The sequence below is a fragment of the Orcinus orca genome, chromosome 20 (assembly GCF_937001465.1).
Source record: "Orcinus orca chromosome 20, mOrcOrc1.1, whole genome shotgun sequence".
Taxonomy (NCBI): domain Eukaryota; kingdom Metazoa; phylum Chordata; class Mammalia; order Artiodactyla; family Delphinidae; genus Orcinus; species Orcinus orca.
The window spans coordinates 41277192-41295419 of NC_064578.1; the positions used below are offsets into that span (position 1 = coordinate 41277192).

Genomic DNA, 18228 nt, shown 5'->3' on the forward strand with positions numbered 1-18228 from the left:
AAACAAAAAGCTTATTAGGTAATTTTTTGTATAGCAAGGTTTTAAAACCACTGTATTCGTTTGTTTGTGTGTTTGTTTATACCTCCCTTCGGAAACCCTTTGTGATTCTTTGAAGTAATGTGCTTAGTGTCTTAGTAAAAATAAAAATAACAGGGCTAAGTGCTTTGTGTACATTACCTCATTTGATCTTTGAAACAACCCTTGGAGGATGGTGATGGCATCTCTGAGAAATAAAACCAGTGGAGAAACATAAAACATATCACTCTAACCTTACTTTATTTTATTTTTGTTCCATGCTTCTAAATATTGGTTTTTCATGATCTTCCACTGCCTGTGGCTTCTCCTGCGATTTTCTTTCCAAAGCATAGTATGACTCTGACTCCAGTTTGCGAGTGTGTGTGTGTAGCAGCCTAACCTGACGTAGCATCAGATCCCACAGGTTAAGGGCTTCACCCTACAAGACCTCCCCCAGCCCCCGCCCCTGCAACTTCAGATGCCAATTTCAAGTCTGGGTTGTCACCTGTGCTTCTGAATGGGATGGCTATAAATGAGAGGTTCGCTTCTTGGGTTTGATTAATTTGCTCACAGAACTCAGAGAAACATTTTACTTACTAGATTACCAGTTTATTATAAAAGATATAACTCAGGAGCAGCCAGATGGAAGAGATGCGCAGGGCAAGGTGGGGAGAGGCGCTTCCTTCCCTCTCCAGGCACGCCTGTCCCCCACATCTCCACGTGTTCACCAGCGCAGAAGCTCCCAGCCTAGGCCCTTTTTGGTGTTTATGGAGGCTTCATTACCTAGCCGTGATTGATTAAATCTTCGGCCATTGGCAATTGATTCAACCTCCAGCCCCTTTCTCCTCCCTGGAGGTCAGGGTGGTGGGACTGAAAGTTCCAACCCTCTAATCACAAGGTTGGTTCCCCTGGCAACCAGCCCCCATTTTTAAGTTACCTTGGTGCTTTCCACTCGTCACCTTGTCACTCTCACCACTGAACTCTGTGCCAGAAACAGGGACAATGACAAAATAGATATTTCTTATCATAAAATCACAGTATCACACATAGGAAAGGACAAGATGATAGGGAGAAATGGGACACAGTGAAAGGGGTACCACGAGACAGTAGTGGCTGCGTTTCCCACAGCCACTTTCAGAATGTTGGTTTAACCAACATGTGTGGGGCCCTCGCTCCGTGCCAGCCTGTGCTGAGCAATCCTAACTCAGGGTCCCTGTCCTGGGAAGCTAGCGTTCTGGCTGGGAGATGGGTGTCGCAGGTAATGGGATGGTGGTGTTGGGACATGATGCCGTGGAGGTGGGCACAGTAGCTCAGGAAGCCCCAGAAAGGGGCCCATTCTCAGCGAGTCTCTGCACTGGCACAGGCGGGCATGGAAGAGAAGTCTGCTGCGGGGTGCAGCTGGGATCATCACCCCCAGGCCAGAGCCGGACCCCTCGTTACCTGCATCATATGTTCAACGTGTAATATCAGAAACATCCAGTGTATAATTTACTAAATGATGTTAGCGTACTGACCTCAGCTTTTTATTTAATGAAGTTGCCTCTTTTCTCCGTTCCAGACCTGCCAAGAAGTGGGACAGTGCAGCTATTCGGTACTTTCAGAACATCCTAAAAGGTGAGGCAAGTGCATGATCACTGCCGCCGGCTCTGAACTGACGCCTTCTGTTGATGAGAGGGTTTGAGATGTGCGTGCTTAGCTGTCTGACGCCCTTTGTGGGGTTCATAAGTGACCTGGAGCTTCTTCCACCCCAAGTGTCACAATGACCCTGCACCCCTGGAATTTTGGGGGTGGATGTGGGCATCAGTAATTGACAGGTGAAATCAGGAAGGAGCTATGTGGGTGAGGACCCTTACACAATAATGCCTGTCTCTTAGTTGGCATAGAAGCTGCAGCACTGCAAAATAAATTTACGTGCATTTCATTGAACCAACAGTTGATGAAAAGCCTAACTTTTTTTCTGCAAGCAAGGGGTAGTAAATGGATACTTTGTGATCACCGTCATTGCTAATGAAGATGTGTAGGATGTCTCAGCACCTCTTTAGTGTGCTCTTTTTATTTTATATCCTTGGCTGTAAGACAGACTCTCATTTGAGACATCTGTCCTAACCCCTGGCCGTCTGAGCCAAATAACTGTGCCCAACTCCAGGGCTGTTCTGAGGAGTAGTGAGTTTGCATTGCCTGGGGTGCTGGCCCCTCTCCTCCACTGCCCCACTGTCCGGGTAAAGGAGCAACCAGAGGCGTTGCACCTGGGAGAAATGGGAGGGGCGCCTCTGGTTTTGTAGCTTGGGCCCTTGTGAGCCCACAGGGGGCCCGGGAGACACAGGTTTGGAGGAGGCAGAGTGCTTGGGTTGAATACCGTCCTGCTACGTCCGCATAGCCTCCTCACCTGTAAAACGATAACAGTGCTTGGAGCTGCTACATGGAGCTGCTCTTTGGGGCATTTGGAGGGGTGGAATGGACTCAGGTGAAAGACTGTGACTGGGCACGTGGGTTTGGGAGTCACTGGAAAAGAAGAGAGGGCCCAGAACTGTGCTCGAGGTGCTGTCACAGGGTGACAGGAGGAGGATGGCGGGCTGAGAGGGACAGAGGACACATGGCTGACTTCGTGCCGGGAGAGCCTGCACCTTGCCTTGCCCAGTGCCAGACCCGTTCTGCGGGAGGAGGCTGTTGAATGTTGTGGCACTGGGTAATCGTGAGTGGTTAGCAGAGATTAATAGGTGAGAAATAGTCATAGTTGTTTAAAGCATACTTTTTTTTTTTTTTTTGGCCTCGCGGTGTGGCATGCGGGATCTTAGTTCCCTGACCAGGGATTGAACCCGCACCCCCTGCAGTGGAAGCATGGAGTCCTAACCGCTGGGCCACCAGGGAAGTCCCTCAAGCATACTTTTAATATCAGCTACTTTATGTTTTGATTTATGCTATTTAGCAGCTACCCAGGTGGAAGCCAAATTGTGTGCTGTGGAAGAAGATACTTTTGAGGTTTACCTTTATGTAACTACAAAACATGAAAAGGTAAGTGAAAGAATTGTATTAAAATATTATTAAAAATGCTTATTAAAACAGTACACACCTAGGAAAACAGTGTCATTCACACAGCATATAAATTTTCTTAATCTTTCAAGGTCTGGCTTAGATCAGAAGTTAGCCAGGTCTGTTTTTCTTCTTTTAATTACTTAAAAAAATTAGTATTTTATTTAGACAGCATTTTATTGAGTAATGGACAAGAAATTATTCCCATAGTGATGAGTGTGAAATGTTATTTTCTTACGAGAGGATGTAATTTTCTTGAATACACACATTTGGTGTGGCTTTAGTTCCCTGCTTTTTCCCTTCCATAATTTTCTCATTGTGTGGACATATGCTCACTGTAAAGAATTCAGATACCATAAGTAGAAAGGAAGTGGGCCTCACCTGTGAGCCCCCTCTTTCCTCCACCCAGTTATTAGCTGTTCACCTTTGGCTGGCTGCCCTTTATGAAGGGTGGTATGAGGACGCAGCAGCTGTGTACCTTGTGTGGAGGTGGATAGAGCTGCAGATCTAGGGCTGCTCAGGGCCCACAGAGGGCATCTAAAACCTGGATTTATTTTAAAACTTTGTTTTGGAACAATTTACACTTACAGACGAGATGCCAAATTAGTGCAGAGATTTTTGTATGTGCTTTACCTGGGTCCTCCTAATGTTAACCATACAAACAAGTAGTACAATGATTAAAACCAGAAAATTTACACTGATAAAATATAATTTAAAAAAATCTACAGACCTTATTTGAATTTTGCTGGTTTTTTCACTGATTTCCTCTCTCTGGTTTCAGGTCTGATCTCAGATCCCACATTGCATCTGACTGTCCAGTCTCCTTAGTTTCCTCCAATCTGTGACAGTTGTCTTTCCTCCTCTTTTAAGACCTTGACACTTCTGAAGAGTACTGGCCAGTTATTTTGTAGAATGTTACTCAATTTGGCTTTATTTGATGTTTTCTCATGATTAGCTTGAGGTGTTGCATGCTTCTAGCAAGAATGCTACAGAAGTGATGCCCTTCTCAGTACGTCAGGGCGGGGGTTATGATGTTGATAATGTTTTATGATTTGTCATCTTAATCATGATCACCTGGTTAGGGTGGTGTCTGCTAGGTTTTCCCTCAACAGAGTTACTGTTTATTCCGTTTTGAAATTATTAAGTATCTCACGGGGAGATACTTTGAGACCATGCAGGTAGCCATCAATGACTCTCTCTGCAAAACTTATTTCTGTGGTGTTTGCCCATTTCCATCATGCCCTCTGCATTTTTAATTGGAATCTATGAGGAAGAGCTGACCATTCTTCCCATTTATTAATTGATTCAATAATTTATCTTAGTATAGACTCTTTGGATATTTATTTTACTCTGAGGATATAATCCACCATTATCATTATTTTCCTGCTCAAGTTGTTGCAGATTTAGTTGTTAGGAGCTTCTTCAAAGTGGCTGATGTGTCCTTTCTGTGTGTCCCATCATAGTTGAAAACTCCTACTTTCTGGTACCACAGGATGCTCCGAGGCTAATTTTGTCCTTTTCCAGCCCCAGAATCAGCCACTTCTCCAAGAAGTGGTTCCTTTTATTGAAGAATGGTCTTCTGATATTAAGATCAGGGCACTAGGTGTGCTCATTATTACTACTGGGGTGTCATTGATTGCAGGCCCTCTCAGCAGACAGATAGGAAAGACATGTATGTACGTTAACCCACTTACACAAACATTTACATCTATTCCTAGATCTATCCATCTGTATATATATTAAGAGCTCTGGTACCTCTAATTTCAATCCAGCGCTGCAGGGTTCATTCTACCCCTCCCCCTCCTCATTCCTAACACCTGTCTCTGACAGTAAGAAACCTGCGTTAGCTACAGTATAGTTACTTGATTAATTCTAGTATTCACACAGAGTAATTTCAGACTTGCTAACCCACATTCCTGTGCAAAAGAAATTTGTCTTTAGCCTTAGAGCATGCAGCCCTGGATGCAGAATTACTTAGGTTAGCTCTTTTCTTCCCTACCCTCTTCAGTGTCATTGTGTTATTCCTTTGTAATAAGGTTCATTTGTTACTCTTTGGATTGTGTTTTGGGTTCCCCCACATTCTTGTTGATTTTGCCTGTGACTTTTCATTGCTTATTTTACAACTTGGTAAAAATGCCAGAATGTTGGCTCTAGGACCCGTCTTGTGAAACATCTTTTAAACAAGTTCTCCAGTGACCTGCTTCTTTCTTCTTGCTTTTCTTTCTCTGTGTGTATGGCTGTGTTCGGATGACAACTTGCTTTTACCCCAGGGTGTTAAAAGAGCAGAGGCATGCTCAGCGGAGAGAACTTACAGTGGACGCATGAGGTCATAATTGCCAGAAAAGAAAAAATGGGGTCAACAGTCCTTTTCTAGCTCCCGAAGGAAGCACAAGGATGTGTCCCAGCGTGTTCTCTCTCTCTCTCTCTTTTTTTTTTTTTTGCTTGTTTTCTTTCACACAAAATTATTTTAAGATACATCCACGTTGATCCTTTTATTGTCAATATCCTTCCATTGTCTGGATATACTACAGTGTGTTTATCCATTCACTTGTTGATGGACATTTAAGTTGTGACCCCTTTGGGGCAACTACAAATGAAACTTCTATGAAGATTCATGTACAAGTCTTCCTGTGGACCTGTGCTTTCATTTTTCTTGAATAAATACCTAGGAGTCCCACTTCTGGGTAGTGTTATAGTATAGGTATTAAGAGCCTACCAAATTGTTTTCCAAAGTGGTTGACCGTTCTACAGTCCCATCAGCAATGAGAGTTAAAGTTCCTTCACATCTTCTTCATTACTTTTATGGTCATTCTCATTGGTGTGTCATGGTCTCTCATTGTAGTTTAAATTTGCATTTCCCCAGTGACTTACGATGTTGAGTATCTTTTCATATGCTGTTTGCAATCCGTATATCTTCGATGAAGTATTCAGATCTTTTACCCATTTTTTTTCCTTTTTTTAAATTGAGGTATAATTGACATACAACATTATATTAGTTTCAAGTGTACAATACAATGACTTAATACTTGTGTATACGCATTGCAACATGTTTAGTTAACATCCGTCACCACGCGTTACAGAATTTTCTTCTGGTGATGAGAACTTTTAAGATTTACTCTTAGTAACTTTCAAATGTGCAATACAGTATTACTAACTATAGCCACCCTGCTGTACGTTATATGCCCGTGACTTATTTATTTTATAATTGGAAGTTTTCACCTTTTGACTCCATTCACCCAGTTCATCACCTTCCCCCCGTTTTCCCCCACCCCAGCTCTGGCAACCACCAGTCTGTTCTCTGTATCTGTGAGCTTGGGGTTTTCTGTTTGTTTCCTTTCGGTTTTAGACTCCACATACCAGTGGAGATTACATAGCATTTGTCTTTCTCTGGCTTATTTCACTTAGCATGCTGTCCTTAAGGTGTTGTCACAAATGGAAAGCTTTTGTTCTTTTTTGTGGCCAAATCATATTCCATTGGGTATATGTATATACACTACATTTTTTTAAACATCTTTATTGGAGTATAATTGCTTTACAATGGTGTGTTAGTTTCTGCTTTATAACAAAGTGAATCACTTTTACATATGTCCCCATATCTCTTCCCTCTTGGGTCTCCCTCCCTGCCTCCCTCCCTATCCCACCCCTCTAGGCGGTCACAAAGCACCAAGCTGATCTCCCTGTGCTATGCGGCTGCTTCCCACTAGCTATCTATTTTACATTTACACCACATCTTTATTTATCCATTCATCCACCCATGAAAGCTTAGATTATTTCCATTAACTTGGCTATTGTAAATAATGTTGCAGTGGTCGTGGGGATTCATGTATCTTTTCAAGTTAATGTTTTCATTTTCTTCAGATAAATAGCCAGAAGTGGAATTGCTAGATTGTATGGTAGTTCTATTTTTAGTTTCTAGAGGCATCTCCGTGCTGTTTTCCATAGAGGGTATACCAATTTACATTCCCACCAACAGTGCATAAGGGGTCCTTTTTCTCCACATACTTGCCAACACTTGGTGTTTCCTTTTAACAACAGCCATTCTGACAGATGTGAAGTGTTACCTCACTGTATTTTTATTTATTTATTTAATTTATTTATTTTTGGTTGCCTTGGGTTTTTGTTGCTGCATGCGGGCTTTCTCTAGTTGTGGCGAGTGGGGGCTACTCTTCGTTGCGGCGCGTGGTCTTCTCACTGCGGTGGCTTCTCTTGTTGTGGAGCACAGGCTCTAGGTGTGCGGGCTTCAGTAGTTGTGGCTCACAGGCTCTAGAGTGCAGGTTCTAGTTGTGGCGCACGGGCTTAGTTTCTCCACAGCATGTGGGATCTTCCCAGACCAGGGCTCGAACCCGTGTCCCCTGCAGGCGGACAGATTGGCAGGCAGATTCCTAACCACTACACCACCAGGAAAGCCCCTCATTGTGGTTTTGATTTGCATTTCCCTGATTATTAGGGATATTGAGCATCTTTCCTTGTACCTGTTGGCCATCTGTATGTCTTCTTTGGAAAAAAGTCTATTCAGATCCTCAGATCCTCTGCCCATTTTTGAGTTGGATTATTTGGGGGTTTGTTTGTTTGTTTGTTGCTGTTGTTGTTGTATGAGTTCTTTATGTATTTTGGATATTAACCCCTTATCAGACAAATGACTTGTAGATATTTTCTCTCATTAAGAGTCTTTTCATTTTGTTGGTGCTTTCCTTTGCTGTGCAGAAGCATTTGAGTTTGATGTAGTCCCACTGGTTTATTTTTGCTTTTTGTTGCCTTTGCATTTGGTGTCAAATCCAAAAAATCATCTCCAAGACCAGTGTCAAGGAGGTTATCACCTGTGTTTTCTTCTAGGAGTTTTATGGTTTCAGATCTTATATTCAAGTCTTTAATCCATTTTGAGTTTGCTTTTGTATATGGTGTAAGAAAGTGGTCCAGTTTCATTCTTCTGCATGTGGCTGTCCAGTTTTCCCAACACTGTTTATTGAAGGGACTGTCATTTCCCCATTATATATTATTGACTCCTTTTTCATAATTTAATTGACCATATATGTGTGGGTTTATTTCTGGGCTGTCTTTTCTGTTCCATTGATCTATGTGTCTGTTTTTATGCCAAGACCATACTATTTTCATTAGTATCTTTTGTCCATTTTAAAATTGGTTTTGTTTTCTTTATATTCAGTTTTGAGAGTTCTTTATGTATTCTGGATACATGTCCATCCAGATATATTATTTAAAAATATTTTCTCCTTTTCTGTGGTTTGCCCTTTACAGTATCTTTTGAAAAGCAGAAATTTAAAATTTTGATAAAATCTAATTTATCAGTTTTTTCTTTTATGATTTGTGTTTTGTCTTCACCCTCTTCCCAGATCTTTACCTGGCAAAGCCATGTTAGTTCTCAAGCACTTTCAAGTAGACGTTTTTTAGATTTTGTGCCAGGAAGGTTATTCAGAAATATCTAGTTCACTGTTACTAGAGCAGAAGTCAAGAGATCAATTTCTGTCAAATTATGTTCTATAAAATAATTTTTCTGAAGATTGAAATTTTCGGTTAAGTTTGGCATATTTTCTGAACAGTCACCTGAGTATATTTGTCTTATTCATGAAATGTTTAAAATTATACAGGTTTGTGTGAACGATGATCTGGTTGCAAAGAACTTCGCTTATTATGTATCACCCACGGAGAATAAAAACCTTGATTCTTTAGAGAAACCAAGATTGAATATAAAATCAGCATCCTTTTCCAGTAAACTCAATCCAGCGCTTACTCTTTGGCCAATGTTTTTGCAAGGAGAAGATTCTCAAAGGATGGAAAGTGAGTGGATTTCACCAATATGTTTTTCTTAAACTGTCTTATTTATAGGAATCTTAGCGTATTGATATAAATTGTTGTACAGACTTTTCCCCGTGTGGAGGCAGAGACTTCGACTCTGAATTTAATATTTGAATTTTAATCCTGGTGAGTTTGTTACAAGTTTTGAGGTTCTAAAAGAGCTGCTGCCGTTCGTTTTTATGAGAACAGGATAAAAAACTATTGTCAATTTCTTATTAACATGGAGTTATATTTTCAGAAGTCCATATGTTCGTAATTTAAAGATATTATCAAAACAAGGTTTTGTTTACTGTTTTAGATACTTAGAAAAAAGCCATTTATTAGCAGAAAATATGAGAAGATTCAGTCACGGACAATGGAAACAACTTTAAATGTTTCTCTCTACATCCACTTTTGTATTTTGGGTTTTATTTCATGCTTTAACCCTGAAATGTATTCTTTCTGTCAGAGTCAAGTGGTTTAACTTTTCTGGCAAAGTCTCTCCAGCATCCGTGCCCCAAGGGTGTCGGTGACCTCGGGCCAACCTCTAGGATCCTGGGTGAGTTCTCTTTTGCTCCATTTCATAGGCAACGTAAAAGAACACCCTTAACTATCTAAAGATTGTAGGGGTTGTTTAGAAGGGCTGTGGTAGTTCTCTCTCTTTTTCCCTTAATTTAATGGAACCAATTTATGATGTAGATGCTGACAAAGGTAATTTGCCTTGCAGTCCATAGGATTTTGCCATAACGTAAAGAACATAACAGGCACTTGTTCATGTGTAGGACTGATTTATTCCAGCCCAGCCACAGGCCAGTGATGATTATTTGTCTTCAGAATACACATATGGATTTATGATTGATTTTTACTTTAAGCAATAGGAGGCATAGAAATAAGAAAGAGGCGGGGGCTTCCCTGGTGGCGCAGTGGTTAAGAATCTGCCTGACAATGCGGGGGACAATGCGGGGGACACAGTGGTTAAGAATCTGCCTGAGTCCTGGTCCGGGAAGATCCCACATACCACGGAGCAACTAAGGCCGTGCGCCACAACTACTGAGCCTGCGCTCTAGAGCCCACGAGCCACAACTACTGAGCCTGTGCTCTAGAGCCCGTGAGCCACAACTACTGAAGCCTGTGCACCTAGAGCCCGTGCTCCACAGCAAGAGAAGCCACCGCAGTGAGAAGCCCACGCACCACAGTGAAGAGTAGCCCCCCCCCCAACAGCAACTAGAGAAAGCCCACGTGCAGCAACGACCCAACACAGCTAACAATAAATAAATAAATTTATTAAAAAAAAAAGAGGCATTTATGAAATCAGACATATCTAGTCTTTAATTCCATATCTCCAAGGTATTTAATGAATTGGATTTGTTGGGCAAGGGTGAAACATGCCAGCCACTCTGATGCATGGCTCACTCTCTGTGGTGATTCCTCTGTGATCACTCTTACATTGGGTGTATGTATACCTGTTGATATTTCAGATATATCCATTGTAAACCTCAAGTAAACTAAAGCTTTAGTCAACTAAAATATTCCATGCACCTTAAAATTTTTAAATTACCTTGGTAATGTTCTTCATCATAGAAAAATACAGATAATTTTCAAAGCCTGTCACCTTTGATGTACCTACTTATTAAAATTTTACAGTTTTTTTTTCCCAAAGTTTTCCAGATGTGAGGGTGTGTCTTACAGAAATGGGATCCTACTATACCTACCTCTTTGTAGTGGTTTTTCACTTCTTTCTAGGTCAAATGCATCCAGTATAACCTCTCTGAGGTGAGACTCTGTCAGTCCACTCCCTCCTCTGTGGCACTGGGAGGCCTTATTCCCTCCTGCTGAGTTGGTCAGATGGGCTCTCCTTGTGCAGAGTTTGTGTGGTGGATGTTGGCCTATGTGGCCCCCACCCATATTCTGATGTGCCTCCTGTAGGGGTCCCAGATGGGAATTTCTGCTGAAAGGAGCCCATTACTAATGGGAACGTGTTATTTCCATCTGTGTTTTTTCCATTTCCACAAGAGCAAGAAAAATACCAGGCGCTTAGATGGTGTTTAAGCACTGTACAGCTTTCCATTGTATAGACATATTATTTCCAGTAGCCCCAGATTGCTGGGCAATAATTGTTTCCTACTTTTCTTTATTACAATCAGTGTTGGAATGAACTCTGCATATCTTTGAAAAGGAAGCGGTTGATGGTAAACAAAAGAAAGCTAATGTGAGATGTGACTGGATTATCATGTAAGAAACAATTATTAGATGTTACTTATTCAAGCAAAGATTTCCTTTTTCTTGTTAATTATTGTGAGGCGCTGTTTCAAGTATATTTTTATTAAGTTTTGGTACTTCTCCTTGAAGTTGCCTTATTTTTTCAAAAATCAAAGTGTAGTACTTTTCCATACTTGGCTGAACAGTCAAATAGTATGGAAAGGCTATAATGAAAAGTAATTTTCTCTTGTCCAGCTTCTTCTCACCCAGGCCCCTCCCTAGAGGTAAACCTTTTATTTTTTCTTAGCTATTTATCTTGGCAGTTAACTTTAAGTTTTAAAATATTTATGATTATTTTACTCTGCCCAGGCTTACGCATTCTAGACCTTGTCCTGACTTCTGCGGCAGGTTAGCTCTCGCACTCCCGTTCCACACATCTTCAGTCCTCAGATACTCAGGAAGCGCCTACTGTGTGTCAGGCACTGTTCTAGGATTCATCAGAAAAGGAATCAAAATCTGTTTTCTCGGAGTTTACTTACATTTTCTCAATAAAACTTTTAATTTAAAATGATCACAAACTTCCAGAAAAGTTGGAGAGCATTACAGAGAACTTGATGTTATCCTAAACCATTTGAGAATAAGTTGCCGACTGGAACGCCCCAGCTCTCCCCAATACTTGAGTGTGTTTTTCTTGGAAATAAGGGTACTCTCAAAAATATTCACAGTACAACCCATCTAAATCAGAAATTAACGGTGATACATTGTGATCATCTAACCCTCAGCTACCATTGAAATTTTGCCGGTTGTCCCACTAATTCCTTTGTGGGAGAAAGATGCAGCTCAGTACCACTTGGTGCAATTCCCGGTCTCCCTCGGTCTGCAGCAGTCATCAGTCTTTCCTGGATTTTCCTGACTGTGACACTTTTGAAGATTATGGACCAGTTATTTTGTAGAGGATCCTCAATTGTGGCAGATGATTTCCTGTTTCCAATTACATTGATTTTTGCTCTGATTTTTATTCCTTTTTCTGCTTACTTTACATTTAATTTGCTGTTCTTTTCTAGTTTCCCAAGGTGGAAACTTATATTATTAATTAAAAATTTTTCTTCTATTCTAATATAAACATTTAACGATATCAGTTGCTCTTTACTGCTTTTGCTGAATCCCACAGATTTTGATAAGTTGTATTTTTATTTTCATTTAGGTAAAAATGTTTTAAAATTTCTCTTGATTTCTTCTTGATCTCTATATTATTTAGAAGTGTGTTGTTTAATCTCCAAGTATTTTGGGATTTTCCAGCTATCCTTTTGTTATTAAGTTAGTTTAATTCCATTGTGGTCTGAGAGCATACATTGTACAGTTTCTGTTCTTTTAAGTTTATTTAGGTGTGTTTTATGTGGTCTGTCTTGGTGTAAGTTCCATTTGAGCTTGAGAAGAAGGTATAATCTGCTGTAGCATGAAGTAGTCTAGATATCGATTAAGACCAGTTGATTGGTGGTGCTATTGAATTCAGCTGTACTCTTAACTGATTTTCTGCCTGCTGGATCTGTTCGTTTTTGATAGAGGGGTGTTGATGTCTCCAACTGTAACAGTGTTCTCATCTACTTCTTGCAATTCTGTCAGTTTTTGCCTCACATATTTTGATGCTCTGTTGTTAAGCACATACACATTAAGGTCTGTAATGTCTTTTTGAAGAATTGGGTCCTTTATTATTTTATTTATTTATTTATTTGGTTGCGCTGGGTCTTAGTTGCAGCAGGCAGGCTCCTTAGTGGTGGCTCAAGGGCTCCTTAGTTGCGGCACATGGGCTTCTTAGTTGCAGCAGGTGGGCTCCTTAGTTGTGGCTCAAGGGCTCCTTAGTTGCGGCACACAGGCTTAGTTGTGGCATGTGAACTTAGTTGCCGCATGGATGTGAGATCTAGTTCCCTGACCAGGGATCAAACCCCAGCCCTCCCTGCACTGGGGGCACAGAGTCTTAACCACTGCACCACCAGGGAGGTCCCTGGGTCCTTTATTATTATATACTGCTTCTATCCATAATTTTCCTTGTTCTGAAGTCTACTCTGTCTGAAATTAATACAGCTACTTCAGCTTTTTTTTTTAAGCTGTAAATTTTTTTATCGAGGTATAGTTAGTTGATGTACAATACGTATAAGTTTCTAGCGTACAACATAGTGATTCACAAGTTTTAAAGTTTATACTCCATTTATAGTAATTATAAACTATTGGCTGTATTCCCTGTGCTGTACAATATATCCTTGTAGCTTATTTATTTTTTATGTAGTAGTTTGTACCTCTTAATACACTACCTTTTTTCTTGTACCTCCCCACTTGCCTCTCGCCACTGATAACCACCAGTTTGTTCTCTGTATGTGTGAGTCTCTTTCTCTTTTGCTATGTTCACTCATCTTTTCTAGATCCCACACATAAGTGATACAGTAACAGTGTTTGTCTTTCCCTGTCTAACTTATTTCACTAAGCATAAACCCATCCATGTTGCTGCGAAGGGCAAATTTTCATTCTTTTCTCTGGCTGAGTGATATTCCATTGTGTGTATATGTGTGTGTGTGTATGTACACACACACACACACACACACACACACATACACCACACTTCCTTTATTCATCTGTTTATGAACACTTAGGTTACTTCGGTATCTTGACTGTTGTGAATAATGCTGCTGTGAACATTGGGGTGCATGTATCTTTTGGAATTAGAGTTTTCTCTGGATATATGCCCAGGAGTGGAATTGCTGGATCATATGGTAGTTCTATTTTTGGTTATATATATTAAAGACTGTTTGTTTCCTTTGCCTTAGGAGACAGATTCAAAAATGAAATATCGACTACTGTATTGTGCTATACAGTAGGACCTCATTGTTTATCTATTTTTTTGGGGGGGGGGCATGCCACAAGGCTTGCAGGACCTTAGTTTCCTGACCAGGGATCAAACTCGTACCCCCTGCAGTGGAAGAGCAGAGTCCTAATCACTGGACTTCCAGGGAGTTCCCTGTTTATTTTATATATAGTAGTTTATATATAGTAGTTTATCTGCTGCTCCCGAACTCCTAATTTATCCCTCCCTCCCCCTTTCCCCTTTGGTAACAATAAGTTTGTTTTCTGTGTCTGTCAGACTGTTTCTGTCTTGTAAATAAGTTCATTTATCATATTTGAGATTCCACATATAAGTGATATATGATATTTGTCTTTCTCTGCATGACTTCACTTAGTATGATAATCTCTAGGTCCATCCATGTTGCTACAAATGGCGTTACTTCATTCCTTTTCATGGCTGAGTAGTATTCCATTGTATATATGTAGCCCATCTTCTTTATCCATTCATCTGTCAGTGGACATTTAGGTTGCTTCCATGTCTTGGCTATTGTAAATAATGCTGCTGTGAACATTGGGGTGCATGTATCTTTTCGAATTAGGGTTTTCTCCAGATACACACCCAAGGGTAGGATTGCAGGATCATATGGTAACTCTGTTTTTAGTGTTTTAAGGAACCTCCATACTGTTCTCCATAGTGGTTGTACCAATTTACATTCCCACCAACGGTGTAGGAGAATTCCCTTTTCTCCACACCCTCTCCAGCATTTATTGTTTCTGGACTTTTTAATGATGGCCATTCTGACAGGTGTGAGGTGATATCTCATTGTGCTTTTTTTTTTTTTTTTTTTTTTGGCTGTGTTGGGTCTTTGTTGCTATGCGTGGGCTTTCTCTAGTTGTTTCAAGCAGGGGCTACTCTTTGTCCTGGTGCATGGGCTTCTCTTTGAGGTGGCTTCTCTTGTTGCGGAGCATGGGCTCTAGGTGCACAGGCTTCAGTAGTTGTGGCGCACGGGCTTAGTTGCTCCACGGCATGTGGGATCTTCCCGGACCAGGGATCACACTTGTGTGCCCTGCATTGGCAGGCGGATTCTTAACCACTGCACCACTAGGGAAGTCCCTCATTGTGCTTTTGATATGCATTTCTCTGATGATTAGTGATGTTGAGCATCTTTTCATGTGTCTGTTGGCCATCTGTATGTCTTCTTTGGAGAAAAGTCTCTTTAGGTCTTCTGCCCATTTTTTGTTTTTGTTTTTTTTTTTTTTTTTTTTGCGGTACGCGGGCCTCTCCCTGTTGTGGCCTCTCCCGTTGCGGAGCACAGGCTCCGGACGCGCAGGCTCAGCGGCCATGGCTCACGGGCCCAGCCGCCCCACGGCATGTGGGATCTTCCCGGACTGGGGCACGAACCCGTGTCCCCTGCATCGGCAGGTGGACTCTCAACCACTGCACCACCAGGGAAGCCCTGCCCATTTTTTAATTGGTATGTTTGTTTTTTGATGTTGAATTGTATGAGCTGTTTGTATATTTTTGAAATTAAGCCCTTATCAGTCATGTTGTTTGCAAGTATTTTCTCCAGCCTGTAGGTTGTCTTTTGTTTTGTTGATGGTTTCCTTTGCTGTGCAGAAGCTTGTAAGTTTAATTAGGTCCCATTTGTTTACTTTTGCTTTTGTTTCCTTTGCCTTGGGAGACTGACCTAAGAAAACATTGCTAGGATTTATATCAATCTCTGTCTTTTATTTGGTATATTTAGACCAATACCGTTTAAGGTGATTATTGATTTAGTTGGATTAATATCTGCCAAACTTGTTACTATTTTCTATTCATTGCCTTTGTTTTTTGTTCTTGTCTTCCACTTTTTGTCATTTGTAGCTTTAATTTAGCATTTTATGTGATTCTGTTTTCTTTTTTAGCATATCAAGTTTTACTTCTTTTCTCACTTTTCTGAATGGTTGCCTTAGATTTTGTAATATACATTTACAACCAATCCAAGTCCACTTTCAAATAACACTATACCTCTTTACGGGTAATGCTAGTACCTTATAATAACAAAGTATTCCTAATTCCTCCCTCCTGTCCATTGTATCATTGTTGTTATTCATTTCATGCATTCATAAGTGTACATAGGCGTGTGTGTAATTTATGTATATTTATATATTTTTATATGTATATGCATAAGTAATTAAATATAGTGTCACTATTATTTTGAACAAACTGTTATCTATTACATCTATTTTCAAAAAAAAATTTTAATTTGCCTTCATTTATTCCTTCTCTAATGTGCATATCCTCAAGCTCAAATATTCTTTCCACAGATGAGTCCAGTCTACTAATAAGCCCATCAAAGGCATTCTTCATTTCTGTTAGTGTTTTTGAACTCTAGCGTTTCTCCTTGATTCTTCTTAGAATTGCCATGTCTCTGTTTATATTACCCATCTGTTCTTGCATATTGTTTACTTTTTCTATTAGAGCCCTTGGCATATTAATCATAGTTGTACTAAATTTCTGGTGTAATAATTTCAGCATCCCTGCTGTGTCTGACTCTGGTTCTGATTTGCCCTATGTCTTCAGACTGTCATCTGTTTTGCTTTTCGGTATTCCTTGTAATTTATTTTTTTGTTTAAAACCAGACATGATATACTGGGTGAAAAGTAGGCCTTTAAAGATACGGTTGTAAGATGTAGAGGGAGGGTAAGCCGCCTATAATGCTACGATTAGATCTCCATCTTTGGGAGCCTGTGCCCCTGGGCTGTGACCTTCACATGTGCTTTTCAGTCCTCCACCTCTCCTGCTTTGGGGGGGACAGGATGGCTGGAGGGGGTAGAGAGATAGAGTGGGGTATTTCCCCTCCCCCAAGGCGATTAATCTCTGGTAAAGCCCCAGTAGTTTAGGCTCTGGTTAGTTTCTCCCGAGGCCCAGCCTTGTTGAGAACAGAATGTGCTGACATATTTCAAATTGGTTAATTTTCCCCTCCCTTACTGGCAGCCCCAAGGGGATTTTTATATGATCTTCACTATGAGAACCTGGTAGAGTTCCAGTAGGTAAGATTCACAGAAGTGCTGGGGGCCTCCTGGAATTGTTAACTTACTTTCCCACCCTGAGCCTCCAGGAAGTGGTCAATTACAGTTCAGATTTTTCCTGCTCCAGTGCGGGTTCCTGTGGAGATTTCTGCTCACATCAGTTGCGAATCTCTGTCTCCCGCGTCTGTCTCTCCAGTTGTGGGGGAAGAGGTTTGCCCTGCAACCTCATTTTTTAGGTCAGATCTAATAAGAGTTGTTATTTTTCAGTTGGATTAGCTTTTTACTTATTGTTATGATGGAGTGGTGAATTCCAAACTCCTTACATGCTGGAATCAAAACTGGAAGTTAAATTGAGTTTTGAAATGTAAGATTTCAAAGGGAGTTTGGAATTCACCACTCCATCATAACAATAAGTAAAAAGCTAATCCAACTGAAAAATAACAACTCTTATCATATAACAACAATAACAACAAATAACAATAATCAAATATAAGATTACAGCATTTATTTCTTCATGGAGATTCTAATCGCTTTTCTTTTTCCTGCTTGTATTATCTATCTTTATTGACTCCTTAAGTTGTTCCAGATTCTCATTTGGGTATTATATATCTGTATGACTTGAATCTTTTTTTTTTTTTTTTTTTTTTTTTTGGTGGTACGCAGGCCTCTCATTGTTGTGGCCTCTCCTGTTGCAGAGCGCAGGCTCAGCGGCCATGGCTCACGGGCCCAGCCGCTCCGCGGCATGTGGGATCTTCCCAGACCGGGGCACAAACCCGTGTCCCCTGCATCGGCAGGTGGACTCTCTCAACCACTGTGTCACCAGGGAAGCCCTGACTTGAATCTTTTAAAATTTATTAAACGTGTATTATGACCCAGAATATGGTCTCACTTGGAAAAGGCTGTGTGTGTACTTGAAAAGAATGTATGTTCTGCTATTGTTGGGGAGAGCATTACATAAAGGTCAGTTACGTCATGTTGGTTGATAGTGTTGTTCAGGTCTTCTCCGTCTTTATTAATTTTTTTTTTTGTCAACCCATCTATCAACTACTGAAGGACGGATGTTGATATCTCCAACTTTGCAATTGTTTTATTTTTGTCTCCTTTCAATTCTATCAGTTTCTGTTTCATGTATTTCGAGGCTGTTACTTAGGTACGTGAAAGTTTAGAACTTTTATGTCCTCTTGATGAATTGATCTGCGTCATTATTAAATGACCCTTTAATCTCAGATAATATTCTTTGATCTGAAGTCTGCTTTGTCTCAGCTGGGGCTGTCATCTGAAATACGTATAGTGGCCTTTCCACGTGGTTGCTTGGGCTTCCTCACAACGTGACGGCTGGGCTTCAGA

The 18228-nt window shown here is 40.7% G+C and overlaps 1 protein-coding gene across 3 annotated transcripts in view; it reads left to right on the forward strand.

The window, feature by feature from the left end:
* Positions 1-18228, forward strand: part of TDRD12 (tudor domain containing 12) — a 90815-nt gene that overhangs the window by 27505 nt on the left and 45082 nt on the right. For all 3 annotated transcript variants that reach the window (XM_033413806.2, XM_033413807.2, XM_049703845.1), the window contains exons 5-8: positions 1574-1629; positions 2942-3027; positions 8649-8838; positions 9305-9394. In XM_033413806.2, the coding sequence (XP_033269697.1) occupies positions 1574-1629; positions 2942-3027; positions 8649-8838; positions 9305-9394 (422 nt within the window). The remainder of the gene's footprint in view (positions 1-1573; positions 1630-2941; positions 3028-8648; positions 8839-9304; positions 9395-18228) is intronic.